At 41.7% G+C, this 21,480-nt stretch overlaps 2 protein-coding genes across 7 annotated transcripts in view; one reads left to right on the forward strand and one right to left on the reverse strand.

Annotated features, from left to right (window-relative positions):
* Nucleotides 1-4,187: 4,187 nt before the first annotated feature.
* Nucleotides 4,188-15,092, reverse strand: LOC110491688 (zinc finger protein 768). Of its 2 annotated transcripts, none has more exons than XM_036946584.1 (7): nt 14,952-15,092; nt 9,012-9,214; nt 8,800-8,904; nt 8,605-8,700; nt 8,358-8,453; nt 8,112-8,235; nt 4,188-7,706 (listed from the first exon to the last, which is right to left on the reverse strand). In XM_036946584.1, exons 1-7 carry the CDS (start codon nt 14,977-14,979, stop codon nt 6,655-6,657), a joined length of 1,704 nt encoding a protein of 567 aa, XP_036802479.1. In that variant the 5' UTR covers nt 14,980-15,092; the 3' UTR covers nt 4,188-6,654. The 2 variants fall into 2 exon arrangements, with proteins under 2 accessions (XP_036802479.1, XP_036802478.1); XM_036946583.1 differs by having other exon boundaries at nt 8,358-8,468.
* LOC110491689 (ras-related protein Rab-5C) overlaps nt 13,896-21,480 on the forward strand; it is a 13,383-nt gene continuing 5,798 nt past the window's right edge. Inside the window, exons 1-4 of one of the 5 annotated variants that reach the window (XM_036946585.1) lie at nt 13,896-13,914; nt 17,716-18,096; nt 19,870-20,021; nt 20,223-20,345. In XM_036946585.1, coding sequence (XP_036802480.1) covers nt 17,931-18,096; nt 19,870-20,021; nt 20,223-20,345 — 441 coding nt within the window. In that variant the 5' untranslated portion in view covers nt 13,896-13,914; nt 17,716-17,930. Of the gene's footprint in view, nt 13,915-14,293; nt 14,688-15,090; nt 15,247-17,715; nt 18,097-19,869; nt 20,022-20,222; nt 20,346-21,480 lie in introns of those variants that run through there. The other 4 variants (XM_036946586.1, XM_021565322.2, XM_021565323.2 and 1 more) reach the window with 4 other exon arrangements.

The raw sequence follows: 21,480 nt of genomic DNA on the forward strand, positions 1-21,480 counted from the left end.
TAAATATACTGCTCACTGGGATCCTCTAAGTTGTAAATGAGAACTTGTTCTCAACTAGCCTACCTGGTTAAATAAAGGTGAAAAAAATAAATAAATAATAAAAAGGATCCCTCACCCTTGACCCATCCTCCTCTACTTTCTTCATTGCCTCAGCATGCGAAACCTTCAGCACTACTCTGACTCTGGCCACTTCAACCTGCTTCTCTCGCACCGGACACTTCCGATCCCCAGAAACATTGACACGCTTTATCCACCGAAACTACACAATCCTCTGTTCCATGCCTTCCTGCACACTTCCCACATCTTGGAATCACCCTCCTACACACTGCTGCGCCATGACCATAAACGTTGCACCTGAAACAGCGCGGTGAATTCTACACAAAGCTCAAAAAGGATAACTGATATATCCTAACATGACTGTCGTGGAGACTGACTCAAAACTCAAAAGGACTGACAATGACTCCTATGAACCTCTGGAATTCTCAACTTCAATTGCTCCACCTCTACAATTAACCCTACCCTAGAAATCACTTAATGGTACCCCGTTCCTAAAAGCAAAGCAAGAAACAGATCGAACAGATCACCCAAGTTGTGTGACACGGAGCGCCTTCTCCCTCTGGTCAGAAGAAACCCAAAACAAATATCACAAGTCCACTACAGGTTACCGTCACTGATTCAACTGAACCAAACTCCTTTCTCATCCACCCTGAAACCAGAAATATCACAAGTCCACTACAGGTTACCGTCACTGATTCAACTGAACCAAACTCCTTTCTCATCCACCCTGAAACCACAAATATCACAAGTCCACTACAGGTTACCGTCACTGATTCAACTGAACCAAACTCCTTTCTCATCCACCCTGAAACCACAAATATCACAAGTCCACTACAGGTTACCGTCACTGATTCAACTGAACCAAACTCCTTTCTCATCCACCCTGAAACCACAAATATCACAAGTCCACTACAGGTTACCGTCACTGATTCAACTGAACCAAACTCCTTTCTCATCCACCCTGAAACCAGAAATATCACAAGTCCACTACAGGTTACCGTCACTGATTCAACTGAACCAAACTCCTTTCTCATCCACCCTGAAACCACAAATATCACAAGTCCACTACAGGTTACCGTCACTGATTCAACTGAACCAAACTCCTTTCTCATCCACCCTGAAACCAGAAATATCACAAGTCCACTACAGGTTACCGTCACTGATTCAACTGAACCAAACTCCTTTCTCATCCACCCTGAAACCACAAATATCACAAGTCCACTACAGGTTACCGTCACTGATTCAACTGAACCAAACTCCTTTCTCATCCACCCTGAAACCACAAATATCACAAGTCCACTACAGGTTACCGTCACTGATTCAACTGAACCAAACTCCTTTCTCATCCACCCTGAAACCACAAATATCACAAGTCCACTACAGGTTACCGTCACTGATTCAACTGAACCAAACTCCTTTCTCATCCACCCTGAAACCACAAATATCACAAGTCCACTACAGGTTACCGTCACTGATTCAACTGAACCAAACTCCTTTCTCATCCACCCTGAAACCACAAATGGATCCACCAAAAGGCAAGGGTCCACCTTCACCAAAAATGTCACTCCTACTGGTCCAGATTCTTCTTTATCATGTCTGGCGCCATTTTTCCTCAACACACTTCGTCCCACTACACTTGGCTCTTCTCCTTCTTCCTCACTGTCTATAAATCACATCTATCCGTTCACCACGCTCTTTCAGCGTCTTCATCCGCTACATTGCTTGCAGAGCACGCACTGATGGCAATTTCTCCAAAACCCAACTTCTGTTCCTTATCCCAGTTTGCAAGTGCGGGTTATCTCTGACCTCTCCGTGCTTCCTTCACCTCCACACGTTCCGTCAAAGGACCTCTACGCCACTTTATTCTGTTACCTAATCCTCTATTTCTATTCAAATAAAGCCCTACAAACCTCACAGGTTTTTGTTGTTGAAATCCTTCGAAATAAGTAACGTCCTGTAGTCTTTATAAGTGACTAATGAACATCAAACGTGATCAAACTTTTTATTTATTTTTAGAAAGGCAGTTCTAACCTTGAATATGACTGGGCAAAGTGTTAAGAATAGGAGAGCCATCTATTTTATAGTACACTAGAGCACAGCAAACATGGACCAAAACAGTCTTAAAAAAACAGGCTGTGTGCAATAGAGCAAACTGTCCACTAGATGACAGCAAAGGGATCTCTCACGACCCTACAGGAAAGGTGAAGAAATCCATATCTTCATTTAAACCAGGGTACTTGCTTTTCTAATTGAGGCCGGAACATGATCAATACCCCTAGCTTGTAGGGAGGCTAGGTTGCCATGGTGTAAGGACTTGTAGTGACTTGCCATGGGGTAGTCTTCATTGCCTACCCGTGTGGCGTACTTGTGTTCCGCTAAGTGGTCTTGAAAGCATCTCTTTGTCTGTCCAATGTAGAACACCTTGCACTGTGGACATTCCAATCCGTAGATGACGAGTAGTTTTGCAGTTCCTTAAATGCTTGACTTGATACTCCATTTTAGAAGCTGTCAACAAAATACTTTTTCTGAAAAATATTTCTGTAATGGTTGCATTTAAAAGAGCACCTGGGGTTTGTGGTCTAGCCAAGTTTTTTGAGAGTCACCAGGAAGAGAGCTGTGGACTAATTTGTAATTTAGGGTCGGACATCTCTTAAAGCTTATGGCTGGTGGCTCGGGGAAGACTTTGCGTAGTAGTGTATCACATTGGATGATTCCCCAATTCTTTTTAATGATTATTTTTTATGTTCTCTGCTTCACTCTCTCTGGTGCATCCCGAGGCACTCCCCTTCACAACAAGTTCTCTCTGTCAAGTCGTCCGGTCCTTATGCCTGCATCTTTCAGGACCTGAGCGCTGTAGCTCCGATTCAAGAAGCGATTCACCAAATTTAACACTGTGTAGTCTGTATCCTGATCGCAAATTATGCGGACTCTTTGGAATTGGTAATATGGAATGTTCTCTTTTAGCCTGTTGGGGTGGAAGCTGTTTGCCCTCAGAATGGTATTCCCATCTGTAGGCTTCCTGAAGATTGATGTGTGCAAACAAACTTTTGTCATTATTACTGATGTCAAGGTCCAACAAAATGAATGCTATCCTTGCTGTACTCCAGTTAGTTTGATGTGAGGGTTAATGCCGTTAAGGTATTGGTGGAAGGAAATGCGATCATCTTCTGAGCCAGACCAGAACAAACATCAATATAGCATTCCCACCATATAATCCGGTCAAATAACTGGTTTTTAGAAGGGTCCAAAATGAAGTCATTTACCTAAGTACAAACCAGTGTAGGAAGGGCTGTAGCATGCTCCCATGGCACATCCTTTGACTTGTCTAAAAATACGGCCCTGAAAGACAAAGATGTTATGATTGAGTCCATTCAGTCAGTGAGACAATTAATTCTGTGGGAGGCATCTGTCTCAGGCCGAGTACTCAAAAAATGGTGCATAGCTGCCAATCCGTGTTCATGCTCAATGGTGGTGCATAGAGACTCCACATCCATGGTGACTAAAAAGGAAGCTGTACGTATATTGTTCAATTCCTTCATTTTGTTCAACACATCAGTGGAGTCTTGACGATTGGGAGTGACAGCAGAAAAGGCTTAATAAAGTAATCAATGTACTTGGAGATGGGTTCTGTCAGACTTTCATATGACCTGTCTGCCTGGGAGGTTTAAGATTCTTGTGGACTTTCGGAAGAAGATCAAAAAAGAAGCCAAACGCGGACTGCCATTGAAAATAGATTTGAACTCATTGTCTGAAATGTAGCCATTCTCCTTAGCTTCTGTGAGGATCCCTTTCAATTCAGTTTTTAGGTCCTCTGTAGGGTTGAAGGTAAGAGATTGGTAGAATTCATCATTGTCTAATTGACGGCAGGCTTCTGTCACATGCGTTTACTCTACACCACTGTAGTGCCACCTTTGTCTGCTTCTTTAACCACAATCCGTCCATTTTTGGACAATGACTCAACTGCATCATTGTATTGAAATAACTCAGTAGCACCAATACTATCCAAAACCACAAAGAATACACACACACTCTTATTGCTGATATTTACGTGGAAAATCTTTAAATTTGTACACATACAAAATAAATAACATGGAGGGATAACAAAATGGACCATTGTGTACAAAATAATGGGTTTCTTGTGTTATGTTTAATCTTCACCACATATTGCAGTTTGTAAATTCTATTCACAATGGGTTGCTGAAGGCTAAACTACTGAGAAGTACATTTACTGAAATAGTAATTAAAAAAAAAAAAAATCTCTGCATGTAAATACATTCAAGTCAAGAGAAAACTACCAGTGGTGGACAAAATACACAATTGTCATTCTTGAGTAAAGGTAAAGGTACCTTAATAGAAAATGACTCAAGTAAAAGTGAAAGTCACCCAATAAAATACTACTTGGGTAAAAGTCAAAAAGTATTTGGTTTTAAATATACTTAAGTGTCAAAGGTAAATGTAATTGTTAAAATATAATTAAGTATCAAGAAAGTAAAAATCATTTAAAATTCCTTATGTTAACAAACCAGACGGCACGAATTTCTTGGATATTTATTTTACGCATAGCCAGGGGCACACTCGAACATAATTTACAAATGAAGCATTTGTGTTTAGCGAGTCCGCCAGTTCATAGGCAGGTGGGATGTTCTCTTGATAAGTGTGTAAATTGGGGCATTTTCCTGTCCTGTTAAGCATTCAAAATGTAACGAGTGCTTTTGGGTGTCAGGGCAAATGTATGGAGTAAAAAGTACATTATTTTCTTTCGGAATGTAGTGAAATAAAAGTGCTAAAAAATATAAATAGTAAAGTACAGATACCCAAAAAAGACTTAAGTAAAAATACTTTAAAGTAATACTTAAGTACTTTACACCACTAAAAATTACATGTGGCATGACTAATAAAACACAGAAGATGCGTAATTGATTTGTAGCACAGGATGAACACATATACACCTGAGGCAGTCATGTTATCAATTCTCCACGAGGAATACAATCTAAAACGACACTTTCATCATAATAATGAGTCAAAGTAAAAGTCATTTGCAGTACTAAAAGTAAATTCAGTAGAAACATTTGGTGAGAAGGGGTTGCTGGTGTTACTTACTGGATTCGAGACCAGGTCTCCTGTGCACCACAAGACTGTGTTAGCCTGCTGAGCTTAAGCCTGCCCATCACCTTGTAAAACCAAGTCTTCAGGTCTCAGGCTGGGTTACTTAAATAGGAAAATGTACACACAACAGCTGGACTCAACTGACTACTCACTGTAAAAAAAAGCTTTTGCACATCATACACACCGTTAAAATGTTTTGTTTTAAAACAATGTTTTTTCATATGTCTTTGCAGGTGTTTTTTGTGAGATAGCGCAACTTGCATAAAGTGCATGCAAATGGCCGTTCTCCTGTATGAATCAGTCGATGGGATTTCAGACTGGCCTCTGTAGAAAAACTTTTGCCGCAGTCTGTGCAAAGGAATGGCCGATCTTCTGTATGAATCAATCGATGGCGTTTCAGACTCCGCCTTCTGCTAAAACCTTTGCCACAGTCTCGGCAAGGGAAAGGGCGCTCTCCTGTGTGTGCTCTCATATGTTCTTTCATTCGAAACAGCATCAGGAAATCCTTACCACATATTTCACAAAGATAGGGTTTCTGAGTGGGGGATGTATCGGAGTTTATAAGGTTTAAAGAGCTGTGGGACTGTGGAATCTCTGTCTCACTCTCCCTTGTTGCCAGAGAGCTGCTGCTATCTGCTGGATCAACATCCCTTTGGTGCTGGTTTGGATCGACTCCCTCATTTGACTCCATCAAGTCTTGCTGTGGTCTCTGAAAGCACTTTTTTTTATGCTCCCTCAAATGAGAGTTCTTTATGAAATTTCCTCCACAGCCCAGGCACTGGTAAGGGAGCTGGCCATGCTGGGATTTGAGGTGCTTTCTCATAAAAAATGTACTGTCAAAAGTATTGTGACACAAGCGGCATGTTCTGGCTTTGACGGACTCCTTGGGTTGGAGACTTGGAGTGGGATGGCGCTCTTTCCTATGTGCTTTCAAATTAATCTTCCTCTTGAAATTCTCTCCACATCAGAGGCACTGGTAAGGGAGCTGAGCATGTTTGGAATTCAGGTGCGTTCGCATTAAAGCTATACTGTTGAAAGTCTTGTGACACAGACGGCATGTTCTGGCTCTGAAAGAGTATCTTTGATTGCGACCAACATTGGAAGTGTTGTGGGGCTGGGATGTCTCCATCTCCTCCTCAAAAGATGGTGTAAACGTGTTAACCTCTTCCAGTTGAGCTGCCTCCTCACGAGCATTCTGCAGATGTTTCTCTAAGTTCTCCTGATGTTCAAAGCTTTGCAAACACTGGGTGCACTGGTAAGTGCATGATCTCCAGGGTGCTTTCAAATCGTGTCCTTTAATGAATGTTTCATTACACATCGAGCAAAGGTGGCGCCTCTTTGCAGCTAAGCACACTTTAGGTTCTTTCAAATTAGACCTTTTCTCGTGAGAGCTCATGTGTGCGGTCAACCCCCTTGCTTCAATGAAGGTCTTCTTGCACAGAGAGCAAGAGAAGAGCTTTCTCACTGCCAAGCACTCTTTTTTATGCTCCTTCAAATGACACCTTTTTCCTCAAACTTTTCTCCACAGCTGAGGCAGGAAAACATTGTGGGGCAGTTTTTCGTATGTTCCTTCAAATGACATTTCCTCTTAAAATGTTCTCCACAATCGCGGCACTGGTAAGGGAGCTGATCATGTTGGGATTTTAGGTGTTTTCTCATTAAATATGGGCCGCCGAAAGTCTTGTTACACAAATGGCATGTTCTGGCTTTGGATGACAGAGTGGGATGGCACTCTGCCTTATGTTCCCTCAAATGAAACTTTCTCTCGAATTGTTCTCCACAGTCAAGGCACTGGTAAATGAGCTGATCATGTTTGAAAATCATGTGCTTTCTCATTGAATATACAGTATAGAAAGTCTTGTGACATACGTGACATGTTCTGGATTTGGAGGACTGTCTGGACTTGGAGGACTGTCTTGGAGTGGGACAAACTTCGGAAGTTGTTGGGCTCAGGGGTGAAGTGCCATGGGGCTGGGATATCTCTATCCCATCCTCAAAAGATGTAGACATGTTAAGCTCTTCAAAAGACTGGTAAGGACTCTGCTCAGTGTGAGATCTCATGTGTGCCATCAAATCTTCTGCTTCAATAAAAGTCTTCCCACATAAGGAGCACATTTTGACACGCTTGCTTCTGTTAGATTTCCCCATTGTATAGGATGGGTCAGGCGTCAAAGAATACTGAGGTACACTCTTTATCCTCAATGTTGGACTCAATGTTGGAGAGGACACAGGTAACGGCATATCAGCAAGGTCAAGTCTGTGCAGCAGCACTGTGGGCTGAAGGAACAGACAGGAAGTAGACAAACTAGAACTCTCCTGTACTTCCGGTTGGCTGCTGTGAGGGTTTCTTTGGATTTTCAGCCTACTGTCAGTTTGAGGTTGGTGAAAATGTCTGTTCATTTCTGACTCGTTGACAGATGAGGCAGAGCTTAGAATGTTCATAAACCCTTGCATAGGATCGGATTTGATCTCTGTTTCAAAGATCTCAACTGTTTCTAGGAGCGAGAGTGACAGCGAGCTGTGGTTGTCACCCGAAGATAGAGCTGAGGACAAGAAAACACAAGTCTATATCAAAACATGCAAGTCAAACGTTAGAAATGTTATATATCAAACCCAGATCCTACTTTTGTAGTTTTAGGACACAAATCAATATCTTGACATTCACAAGGATGAAAACCTTAACTCCCTTTTTACATGTATTGAAAGCAGTAACTCCCTTCTATGTACTCTGAACATTTCATGACTCTAGGACTACGAAAATGTATTCTAAATAGCTTCTGAAGATTCATAATTTTATGTTCGTTAATGGTAAATTATGGCTTTTTTTTCAATTTTCTGAAATAGTCTGTTTTGGAGATCGAGGTTTCCTTCCGACAACGACAAAAAAGCTCCACGTAACATAAATACAATGGATAGCGTTCTTTTAATTTTCTAAGTCTACCTCTTACCATTGTGGTGCAGATGTCTATATGGCTTGTGGTACTGGAGAAAGGTCTTCAATGGCTCAGGGTGACACACTGACTGCACGCACTCCTCTAGAACAGAGTGGTCCGGTAGGAACCATGCTGCAGTCTATTGGAAAGAGGAATAACTTTAAAAGAGCAATAGACAAAAGTTATCATATGCATGCATTTTTTTTTGTATAAAAACATGCATGAAAGTAGGCTGATGGTAATAACATGTTAGTATGGTACCTGATGAAGGGTTGGTGTCGGAAGCAGCTTCTCCAGCCTAGAAAGGAAGTCCCACACCAGACTCTGCAGTGTGGAGTCATACTTGGGTCCAAATTCCTTTAGAAAAACATTCTAAGAAGTAAACAAGAAGAAAATTGTCCATGCTTTTGAGTAATATTTTATGTTAACCTACTCCAAGTGAAAGAAATATACAATGCCACGTTTTTCTGAATAACTTATCAGCTACACAGTCAGTGACAACACTGACCTGGAAAAAGTGTTCCCTCTTAACTGGGTCTTCCAGCAGGCTTTGAATCAGCTTCAGGAAGTTGGATTTTAATGCCTCCACCTCTGGATCAGGAGTCTTCAGCAAGCATTACACACAGTCTGTCAATTTAACTAGCCAATGTATACCACCAGCAGAGTTATCAGTCATGATTGTACACTGAGTAGCAGCACTCACCTCATTTTTACTAAGAGTGATGATACAGGTCCTCATCCTGTTCAGGTGTGGCTGGATGGTCTCGGGGTCGACTAGCTGATCTGTACGACACAACTCCAGAACCAGCTGATAGAGTGAAAATTCAATTAAGTTACGCATGCAAGTTAGAGACTGTATGCATTATACGCCCTGTGCTACCCCATCCCTCCTCTCCCATCCGTCCCATCTCTCACCTGTGCCCGCAGCCCCATGATGAGTTGGACTCGCTCTCTGTAACTCATCAGATCAGGAACTACCTCCAACACAGTGGCGACAAACTCCTCCACCAAGCCATAGTCCATTATGTCTCTCCGCTGAACAACTTGCCACAGAGCTGCAGACGCCAGACGCAGTGGAGGAACAAAAAGGAGCAAAGACGACAGTGGAAGAGGTCCATCTATACAAAGCACAAATTCAGAAAGTTAGCTTGATGACAAAGACAACGTTAAGTAGATCCTAACAATGTTAACAATATTAGGTAGCCCTAACAATGTCAACAATATTAGGTGGCCCTAACAACGTTTACAATGTTCGGTATGCAAGCAGTTATAGGACTATTTGAGCTATGTGTGAAAATGTATTGACAAGTCCACTGGTAGATTACATTTAGTTACTATGAAGTAACATATTGTTGTTGTTTGTACTATGGCCTTGGTCGAAAAAAACATCTTTAACCTAGACTATAGCTAGTGTATAATAAGTGGTATTACACAGTAGAGGTCGACCGATTATGATTTTCCAGCGCTGATACCGATACCGATTATTGGAGGACAAAAAAAGCCAATACCGATTATTCGGCCGATTTTTATATATATATGTAATAATGACAATTACAACAATACTGAATGAACTATGAACACTTATTTTAACTTAACTTACTAAATAAAATCAATTTAGTCTCAAATAAATAAGGAAACATGTTCAATTTGGTTTAAATAATGCAAAAACAAAGTGTTGGAGAAGAAAGTAAAAGTGCAATATGTGCCAAGTAAAAAAAGCTAACGTTTAAGTTCCTTGCTCAGAACATGAGAATATATGAAAGCTGGTGGTTCCTTTTAACATGAGTCTTCAATATTCCCAGGTAAGAAGTTTTAGGTTGTAGTTATTATAGGAATTATAGGACTATTTCTCTCTATACCATTTGTATTTCATTAACCTTTGACTATTGGATGTTCTTATAGGCACTTTAGTATTGCCAGTGTAACTTCCGTCCCTCTCCTCGCTCCTCCCTGGGCTCGAACCAGGAACACAACGACAACAGCCACCCTCGAAGCAGCGTTACCCATGCAGAGCAAGGGGAACAACCACTCCAAGTTTCAGAGCGAGTGACATTTGAAAATAAATAGCCATTTCACATTGGTTACACCAGCCTCACCTCGGGAGTTGATAGGCTTGAAGTCATAAACAGCGCAATGCTTGACGCACAACGAAGAGCTGCTGGCAAAACGCACAAAAGTGCTGTTTGAATGAATGCTTACGAGCCTGCTGCTGCCTACCACCGTTCAGTAAGACTGCTCTATCAAATCATAGACTTAGTTATAACATAAAAACACATAGAAATACCAGCCTTAGGTCATTAATATGGTCCAATCCGGAAACTATCATCTCGAAAACAAGACGTTTATTCTTTCAGTGAAATACGGAACCGTTCCGTATTTTATCTAAGGGGTGGCATCCATTAGTCTAAATATTCCTGTTACATTGAACAACCGTCAATGTTATGTCATAATTACGAAGAATTCTGGCAAATTAGGCGGGCCAAACTGTTGCATATACACTGACTCTGCGTGCAATGAACGCAAGAGAAGTGACACAATTTCACCTCTTTTAATATTGCCTGCTAACGTGGATTTCTTTCAGCTAAATATGCAGGTTAAAAATATACTTCTGTGTATTGATTTTAAGAAAGGCATTGATGTTCATGGCTAGGTACACATTGGAGCAACGATACGCACCACATCGATTATATGCAACGCAGAACACGCTAGATAAACTAGTAATATCATCAACCATGTGTAGTTAACTAGTGATTATGATTGATAGATTTTTTTTTATAAGATAAGTTTAATGCTAGCTAGCAACTTACCTTGGCCTACTGCATTCGCGTAACAGGCAGGCTCCTCGTGGAGTGCAATGAGAGGCAGGTGGTTAGAGCGTTAGTCTAGTTAACTGTAAGGTTGCAAGATTGAATCCCCTGAGTTGACAAGGTGAAAATCTGTCGTTCTGCCCCTGAACGAGGCAGTTAACCCGACTCTTGTCATCGGCCATTCCGATTAATCGGTCGACCTCTAGTTTGAATGAATGATTATGAGCCTGCTGCTGCCTACCACCGCTCAGTAAGACTGATCTATCAAATCATAGACTTAGTTATAACATAAAACACATAGAAATACGAGCCTTAGGTCATTAATATGGTAAAATCCGGAAACTATAATTTCAAAAACAAAACGTTTATTCTTTCAGTGAAATATGGAACCGTTACGTATTTTATCGAACGGGTGGCAACCCTAAGTCTAAATATTGCTGTTACATTGCACAACCTTCAATGTTGTCATAATTATGTAAAATTTTGGTAAATGAATTACGGTCTTTGTTAGGAAGAAATGATCTTCACACAGTTCGCAACGAGCCAGGCAACCCAAACTGATGCATATACCCTGACCAGTGTTTCCAACTCCTCAGTAAGGAAAGTACCTATTGGCTGTCCTAAAAGTCCCTGGAAGTCACTAAATGACGCCATCACCCAATTTGCATAAATCGGCCATGTGCATATAATTGTGATGGGCGCTGTAGGAGAGAGGAATAACGTCGTGGGAGAGACAAAAGGTGAGTAAAAAACACACTAAATATGTTTAGAACTACAAATGAACTTTCTTCTGTCGATTCTTGTTTTTTTAAAGTCACAATTCCAACCCTCCTCAATTATCCGGGCTTGGGACCATCAAAAGTGACCCAAAAGATAATTTTTTTAGTTTCGTTTTCTTAATTTGGTTTGGTTTTTAACCTTGTGGTACACTTAGGAGCCTACAACAAGTCACAGTAAAACATGAACATTTTTAACCATAACATTTTTTACATTTGTTATATAACAATCTAAATGGACCAAAAAGAGACAATAGAAAAAAACTGTCAATGACAATGTGAGAAAATTATGGTAACTAGTCTGGCCCTAATTCAGGTTATTTTTTTCAAGACTCCCCTCCACACACACACACACAGGCTGTGCTGGCTCACAGAAAGGGTGGGTCATCGTCATTTTGGTCAAGGCTCTCTATGGCAGGTTCAGCAACTAAGGTTCAGCAAGGAGCTTGGCTATTTTTTATATTTCTCCAGGGCTCTTATTGTGCTTTAGTGTCCTCCACATTGAAAACTGACATGTACTGCAATTCTTCAATGTTGTCCGGCAGTCTCACCCTCAACTCATTAGTGAGGGAAATGGTGAAGGCTACACACCGCTTTCGGGCATTGTTTTCATCCTCAGGCGCAAGGTGGAGCTCAGCTGCATTTGACTCAAAAAAGTAACCAGGGACTCATGTATCCATCTATTGGCCCTTTGAGTACTTCAACATTTGCCAGTGGATTCAGCACCCTGCTGCTCACAAACTTGATCAGGCTAACCAACCTGTCAAGTAGCTTAAGAGGATCTACTTGCTCTCCCTCAAAAGCCTTGATGGCCAACTGTTCCTCAACCAGCACTGACTTCAAAAAAGTCAGATAGAATATATTTTGAGGATCACTGTACATGGAGTATAAAACCTCAGCCATGGACTTGGTGATTGCGAAATGCAGCCTAAGCTCCTCCCACTGGTCCAAAATGCGTGAAACCGCAGGTTCAATGAAGAGCCAACGTGTGGCACACACCTTGGTTATCTGTAAAGGTTTCTCCCCACAGTTGATGGTCTCATATATGGCCATGTAGGCCTCTGCACTTTGGAGACACTGAAAACCAGTTATAAGTCTCTCGTACCAAGTACTCCACACTACAGGGGATGGTGTCATTGGAAGCATGACTTACAGCAAGCTGCAGAGAGTGGCGCACACAGCCAATAAGAACCAGATATTTGAAGCCATACTCCTCCTTCAGCACTTTATGGACCCCATTGTTAATCCCCATCATAACAGGGGCATTGTCAGTCCCTATCCCCAGGAGTTTCTTTTTTAAGACAACACTTCAAGGAAAGCCACAACAGCAGGGGCTATAGATTTGGCATCGCCTCCCTCCAACTCAACAAGCCCCAGAAATGTTGATACAATTGCCTGCTTGGTGTCACTAAAGTACCTTATCACAACTCCCAGGTACTGAGAAACACTTACATCTGTGGACTCATCGAGGAGGTGGCTGAAACGCTGGTCACCCACATCTGCGAGCAACTTTTTCAGAAAGTATGGTGCTAGAACACCATTAATAATTTCTGTGCACTTTGAAGTGGGTAGCAGCAGTGGAGTCTGAGAAAGCAGCTCTACATGCTTCTCCAATGTGATCACATGCCAGCATGGAACAGTGTTCAGCGATAGCTAATGCCATGGTGGCCTCAGCCTTTTTTACAGTCAATTTTTTTAACCATAAATGGCAGGCAGCTTGTTTTGGGCGGAACTGTTATAAGGCTTTGCCTTTTGAGTATGTTTTGAGTTGTCATGCGTTTTTTTACATCACTAAGTTTGGCGTAGAAATCAGCCTTACAATACAGGCAGTATGTCCGTGTATCATCTCCAATAAACGGCTTCAACCAGCCTTCGAATTCAGGGTTTGATTCCCACTCCTTTCTGTATTTTTCAGTGTACAGTTTAGACTAAGACATAATGAGCTAGCCAGCTAGATGTTTAGCTTATGTCACAGAGAGGCACACAAACAGTGGACAAGGTGAGTACGTGACTGAGTCAAATGCAGTGATTTATTCTAGACAAAAAACATTTTACATCCTGCCCTGAATGTAAGCCAGGGTGGGATCAGCCAGCTGCGGCTTCCCGCATGCACGATTCATTTGCAATCTGGATGAGGAGGGGTGAACATCTCCTGCTCTGACTGCAGCTGGGAGGGACTGGTGCGGGAGGACTGGGCCGCCTGTGAGTGCTTTGGGACAGCGTGGGGCCCACGGAGTAAGAACGATACGTGCTATCACATCAGTCTCCAATAACATCCGAAAAAGTTGCTAGATTTGTCACTAGTCAATTTTTTTGAAAATGTCTCTCTAGAGGGGTCTGAATACTGCTAAATATAGCGACAACGTAGCTAAATTGGTGGCACTGACTCTGCTTACACTGAACGCAAGAGAAGTGACACAATTGCAGGCACCGCATTGATTATATGCAACGCAGGACAAGCTAGTTAAACTAGCTATATATCATCAACCATGTGTAGTTATCTAGTGATTGTTAACATTGTTTTTTTTATAAAAAAATAAGTTTAATGCTAGCTAGCAATTTACCATGGCTCCTTTCAGTCTGCACTCGTAACAGGTGGCCAGCCTGCCACGCAGTCTCCTCGTGGATTGCAATATAATCGGCACCCAAAAATGCCTATTACACATTATGAAAACTTGAAATCGGCCATTCCGATTAATCGGTCGACATCTACTACACAGTTGTTAAAGTAATGTGTAACACTCGTTTTTGTTGGTGCATAGCTAGTTCTCAGACTCTAGGTTGCATTCTACCTTCTTCTGCCTTCAGTTCAGCCATTAGCTTCTCTTACGACTGTCTCGTGTGAACAATTCCGACGCTTTGTTTTAACGTTTAGACACGTCAATAATCATAGCTTGTTATACGGCTTTCGAAACACATGGCCCTTTCGTGATAGGTAGCTAATTGCACAGGTGGTCGACTCTTGTCTTTCGTGAACAAGCACTGTAACATGGAGATATGGCCGTAAGGTGCGTATAATTGTTATTATTTTTTATTATTTCTTGCTGATATGAAAGGTCCTTATGCTTTCAAAACCGTACCGCAAGCGACGAGTGTTAATGTGCAGATTGAATTTCCGGACTCTTCACAAAAGTCCCCCTTAGTAGAAGACGCTTCGTCATGGATTAGTGCATAGCTAGCTAATTTAGGTAACGTTAGTTTGTTTTTTGGAAAATATCTGCAGAAGGTGGCCACTGCAACAACTGATACCGACAGGCTACCTATCCATTTACCTTCTTCCTCCGGGGGCTGGTTTTGCATTTTGAGGTCCCGGTGTCAGTGTACTGTAGTCTAGCCTAGAGTCAAGACTACCTCGGCAGCGTGTTTTACAAATAAAAACCTGAGCTTTCTCATCCCATTACTCCAGATTCGAGAGCCTCGTTTCAGGAAGGTGTGTGTAACCCGGATGTTCAGTTACACAACGCGGAAATACAGGATAGAGTCAGTCGCCACACTGATATGTGAAACAAACATCAAAAACAATAATTTGAAAATTAAGGGCAAATACTACGACTGGAATCTAAATCGGTAAGAAAGAACACATTTCCCCTCTAAATAATAGTTGATCATATTTGTGTACCGTCCTTGTGTGTTCTCTTGTTGTTATATTGTTTAAACAGTATTTTTTTCACTGCATCGTTGGGAACGAGGTCGTAAGTAAGCATTTCACGGTAAAGTCTACACCTGTTGTATTCGGCGCATGTGACAAATACGATTAGCTAGAGTAGTCGGCTAGGTATCAAATGCTAGCGTAGTAGCGAGTAAGCTACTAAAATGCACCAGCCATTGCTGCTAGTCAACTATCTATGCATTTTCCACTTACTTACTGACTGTTGTTTTGTCATCTAAGTTAGCTAGCTAACGTATGAGCTGTCTGTCATGTGGTTGTTGAACTGGTAGACTTTGTTGTACTCTTAACTTAGGCAGTGCACTGAAACTCAACGTCCTAGTTGTTAGTTAGCTAGCGAACGTTACGCCAGTGACAGCTTTTGGACAGACACCGTTAGTGAACATAAATATAAACGCAACAATTTCAAAGATGTTGCTGAGTTAGTTAATTTAAAGAAACCAGTCAAATTAAATGAATTCATTAGGCCCCATGTTGGTCACAGGTACCTTAAAGGTAGATGCGTGGATCAGAAAACCAGTCAGTATCTGGTGTGACCACCATTTGCTTCATGCAGCGCGACATATCTCCTTTGCAGAGAGTTGATCAGGCTTTGGAATATTGTCCCCACTCTTTAATGGCTGTGCAAAGTTGCTGGGTATTGGCGGGACCTGGAACAAACTGTCTTACACGTCGATCCAGAGCATCCCACACATGGTCAATCGGTGACATGTCTGGTGAGTATGCAGGCAATGGAAGAACAGGGACATTTTCAGCTTCCAATAATTGTGTACAGATCCTTGTGACATGTGCATTATATGGCGGAGGATGAATGGCACGACAATGGGTCTCAGGATCTTGCCACGGTATCTCAGTGCATTCGAATTGCCATCGATAAAATGTGTTCTTTGTCCATATTTATGCCTGCCCATACCATAACCCCCCGGGCTACCATGGGTCACTCTGTTACAACGTTTACATCAGCAAACTAATCTGCTAGGGACTGCGGTTGAAAATTAGCTGGTTGGCTAAAACGGGCACTTTTACTGAAACGTTGATTAATGTGCACTGTCCCTGTACAAATAAACTCAAACCGCTCGCCCACACAACACCATACACATGGTCTGCGGTTGTGAGGCCGGTTAGACATACTGCCAAATTCTCTAAAACGACATTGGAGGTGACTTTTTCTCTGACAACAGCGCTGGTGGACATGCTTGCAGTTAGCATGCCAATTGCACGCCCCCTCAACTTGAGACATCTGTGGCATTGTGTTTTTTGACAAAACTGCACATTTTAGTGGCCTTTTATTGTCCCCAGCACAAGGTGTACCTGTGTAATGATCATGCTGTTTAATCAGCTTCTTGATATGCAACACTCGTCAGGTGGATGGATTATTTTAGCAAAGCAAATGCTCGCTAACAGGTGGGTAAAGACATTTGTGTGCAAAATCTGAGCGAAATAAGCTTTTGTCCGTATGGGGCACTTCTGGTATCTTTTTATTTGAGCTCATGGAACATTGGACCAAAACTTTACATGTTGCGTTTTTATATTTTTGTTCAGTGTAAACAGTAAAGTAAAGAGCAATGATGTAAATAAACCCTGGTTGCTGAAGCTTGTATTGGACATTGAGAGCCTTTGGAAGCCACCTGTCAGCCATATTGGCACTCCCCAGTAGGAGCAGTCCTCCATAGGAAATAATGGAATTCTATTCTACAAAATTACATGTATTTATGTATTTTTGTTGTTGTTGTAGTGGTGAACATAGCATTAGTAATCCCCCAAAAATATGATTTAAGGAAGAACTGACAGAATATAATTTAAAAGTATGCATTAAGGTGTCTGTAATAGAATACACATGGAAAAAACAAATGTGTAGACATTAATAAATTCATTTTTATAGCTTCCTAAATATATTTTACAATGGTGTAGGAGTGCCAAGATGGAGGTGCGGTGGTGTGAATGCAGTGCCCCGGCTCTATCAGTCATCTAAATCATTGATAAAGAGTGCACATTATAGGGACATAGTTTGTAAATGTTTTTTAGCCAGCCATGCAAAATCAGACTGACAAGATGCACCCCGTGGAGGTATTTCTGGACATAGATTATAATGCTTTGGTTGATATTGAAGGCCAACTGCCTACCAACACATTAACTGAAGAGGCTCTACTTCATATCTGCCAGTGTTTGAGTTATCAATATTGACACATCATGCCAGGAAGATAAGGTGGCCAATAGCAAGACTGCTCTCACATGAGGACCGGTGTGGTTTGCCTAACTTCCACTTCCACCTATACCTGCAGGGACTTTCCAGCCAGACTAACTGTGGTATTTTTTTAATCCTTCTACTTCTTGTCAGTAATCGTTTATCTATCTTTTCTCTACACCAGCACCCCAGTTGCTGAACTTCTTCTCTTTACTTTGTCTGGTTTCCGGCGCCGATCAGCTCAGCCCTTCTAACCTAATCCCCATCTGTGCCTGTGTTATACGGATCCCAACCGCTGCCCCCACGTATCGGAATTCCACTGCTGCTCCAGACCCCCCCCTGCTGTCTCTCTTGGCGTGGCCAAGCCCCTCTCATTCAGGATAGCCTCTGCACAGCTCCATGGCGGGTCGTGGAGGACCGGCGCGACCCAACGGCTCGGCGGCAGGCAACAAGATCTGCCAGTTCAAGCTGGTGCTGCTGGGGGAATCGGCGGTGGGCAAGTCCAGCCTGGTGCTGCGCTTCGTCAAGGGCCAGTTTCAGGAGTACCAAGAGAGCACCATCGGAGGTGAGTTATTTACTGTGTGTATATATTTTTTTTTTTACTATTGTTTGTGCATGCTATTTCTGGTGGTTTGATATGACCCACTGCAGGTTTCTCTATTCCATCAAGTGGTCTTTTATATCTGTGATATTTGGATTTACTAGATCTCATTGCAAGAATGGCATCAACATATCATGGATATTTAAAAACAAAGCAAATGATGTCAGACAAAAGGAAAAAGTGTAGGGTTGACACAAATTGCATTTATTTAACCATTATTTGACCTTTTGTAATCAACGCAATGTATGCTCAAGCAAGTCAATGTAGAGGACGATGCTACCGTAGTGGAGATATCATTAACCTCCAAAAATGAAATGGATTAACACTGTAGAACAGCATTTCTGCCGGATATTAGCCTATCTTATGCAATTCACAATAGTAAGCTCCAGTCAACGATAGAGGGCACAGGAAATGACCGCAATGTTAGAATTGTTAGAGGGGTCAAAGGTTGACATGCCTCATGGGTCCTCTTCACTGCTGGAGAAATGGGCCTTGTTCAAAAAGGCTATCTTTCTTCCTCCCTTCTAGTAAGTAATCAATGATTTAATGACCCAGTCATGTCAGTGATTGGGCTCAATAAAGGGAGGTAGGAAGGAAGGATTGGAACGAGGCCATGGACTCTCTGCGCTGTCATGTGATTGTGGAATTCTAGTGTTTGTAGTTTACAGACATGGGATTAGCATTTCTCTTTGCAGTTCTGATCCGTAGAAGCAGCAGTGCTGTGCTCGTTAGGAAGTTAATCCTACAACCTGTTTGGCAGGACATGGTTAAAAATCACAAATGATACCAAAAATACATTTTTTTTCCAAATGACCTTGCATAACATTATGAGCCTATTACAAAGTGCCTGTTTGTTGATAGTATCCATTTTATTATTATTTTATTAGTCACTGTTAGTCACTGTGGACTATCAATAGCAGTCACGTTGATACTCATAGAATAAAAATGACATTTTTACAACTTCCTAAGTCTGAGGGTGGTTTAACCTTCCAGACTTGGAATTGTATCAATTTGCCACCCAGGGCTTGTACTTGCGACATAGTTAAATGCTCTAAAGAGGAACAATGGGTACATATTGAAGATGTGCATGCTCGTCCCAATAATCTTTTCACGTGTCTATTTTCAAAGGATAAAGCAAAGAAAATGAACAACTTCATAGTTAAGAACACTTTAACCATATTGAAGAAGATTTGAACGTATTCTACAAGAACTACTATCACCCCCTAAAAAACACAACCCCGTGGAACAATCCCTGGATAGCTTTTCAGAATTCACAGATAAATTGTTTATGTGTATGTTAAGTATTATAAAAATAGAACCGTATCAAAGTAACTTTTTTTTTTTAACGCCTCTGCGTTTTTTAATTTTTTTTATGTGTGTGTGTGTGTACGATTCAGTTCGGAGGCCTCCTCTAGCGTAGAGCAAATTGAGGAACTGCAACTGAAACCTTTCCTTAAACTGGATATGTTTTAAGTGCCCGTAATGACAAAACAAATGTTGACATTGAAGCGAGTGGGAGAGATTGACATGTCAACCCCGTGTCATGGCGCACTCAATTGCGGTGCAACGTTACTGATAGACGTGCAGGTATAAATGTATTAAGTGGAATAGACCTGCTTCTCTGTCATGTAGGAATATAAGACATCTCCAAACGTCATGCACACCGCTCTTTTTCCTCCCCTGACATATCCTCTTAACTTTTCTTCCCTCCCTTCCTCCATCTTAATATTTTTCCAGCTGCCTTCCTCACACAGACTGTCTGCCTGGACGACACGACAGTCAAGTTTGAGATTTGGGACACGGCAGGCCAGGAGCGATACCACAGCCTGGCGCCCATGTACTACAGAGGAGCCCAGGCGGCAATTGTGGTCTACGACATCACCAACAGAGTGCGTAAAGGCTCGTTATCTGTTACACCTTACAACTGTGTAGGCAGGGCATCCAATTGAATTTTAATGACCAGTGAAACCAATAGTTTGGTTGTTTAAGAATATCAATTCTCAATGCTTTATGAGCTTAGTTCAAATCTCTTACCCTGTCATAACCTTAATGTAAATTATGCATTCTGTGCCTTTTGCGTGTTTCTTCAGGACACTTTTACGCGAGCAAAGAACTGGGTGAAGGAGCTGCAGAGACAAGCCAGCCCCAACATAGTCATCGCTCTGGCTGGGAACAAGGCCGACGTCGCTAACAAGAGAGCCGTTGATCTCCAGGTGAGAACAATTCCCACGCTGTGTGTGTTTCATTGATTGACTACATAACAAAACAGTTAGCATGATAATAACAACATCATATGCTGATAAATCAATTGTTACAATGTTTGTTTGTTTTTTTGTCATAGGCCAAATGGTCTTCTACTATTTGGTGTGGTACTATGATAGTGTACATAAAAATGAAATATGTATACATACATACATACATACAGTTGAAGTCGGAAGTTTACATACACCTTAGCCAAATACATTTAAACTCACAATTCCTGACATTTAATCCTAGTAAAAATGTCCTGTCTTAGGTCAGTCAGGATCACCACTTTATTTTAAGAATGTGAAATGTCCGAATAATAGTAGAGAATGATTTATTTCAGCTTTTATTTCCTTCATCACATTCCAAGTGGGTCAGAGGTTTACGTACACTCAATTAGTATTTGGTAGCGTTGCCTTTAAATTGTTTAACTTGGGTCAAAAGTTTTGGGTAGCCTTCCACAAGCTTCCCACAATAAGTTGGGTGAATTTCGTCCCATTCCTCCTGACAGAGCTGGTGTAACTGAGTCAAGTTTGTAGGCCTCCTTGCTTGCACACGCTTTTTCAGTTCTGCCAACAGATTTTCTATAGGGTTGAGGTCAGGGCTTTGTGATGGCCACTCCAATACCTTAACTTTGTTGTCCTTAAGCCATTTTGCCACAACTTTGGAAGTATGCTTGGGGTCATTGTCCGTTTGGCTTTAACTTCCTGACTAATGTCTAGAGATGTTGCTTTTCCTCCCTCACCCAAGCCTCCCCCTTTTTCCTCCAAACATAACGATGGTCATTATGGTCAAACGGTTCTATTTTTGTTTCATCAGACCAGAGGACATTTCTCCAAAAAGTAAGATCTTTGTCCCCATGTGCAGTTGCAAACCATAGTCTGGATTTTTTATGCCGGTTTTGGAGCAGTGGCTTCTTCCTTGCTGAGCGGCCTTTCAGGTTATGTCGATATAGGACTCGTTTTACTGTGGATGTAGATACTTTTGTACCCGTTTCCTCCAGCATCTTCACAAGGTCCTTTGCTGTTGTTCATCTCTAGGAGACAGAACGGGTCTCCTTCCTGAGCGGTATGACGGCAGCGTGTTCCCATGGTGTTTATACTT

Source organism: Oncorhynchus mykiss, chromosome 16 (assembly GCF_013265735.2).
Source record: "Oncorhynchus mykiss isolate Arlee chromosome 16, USDA_OmykA_1.1, whole genome shotgun sequence".
Lineage (NCBI taxonomy): Eukaryota > Metazoa > Chordata > Actinopteri > Salmoniformes > Salmonidae > Oncorhynchus > Oncorhynchus mykiss.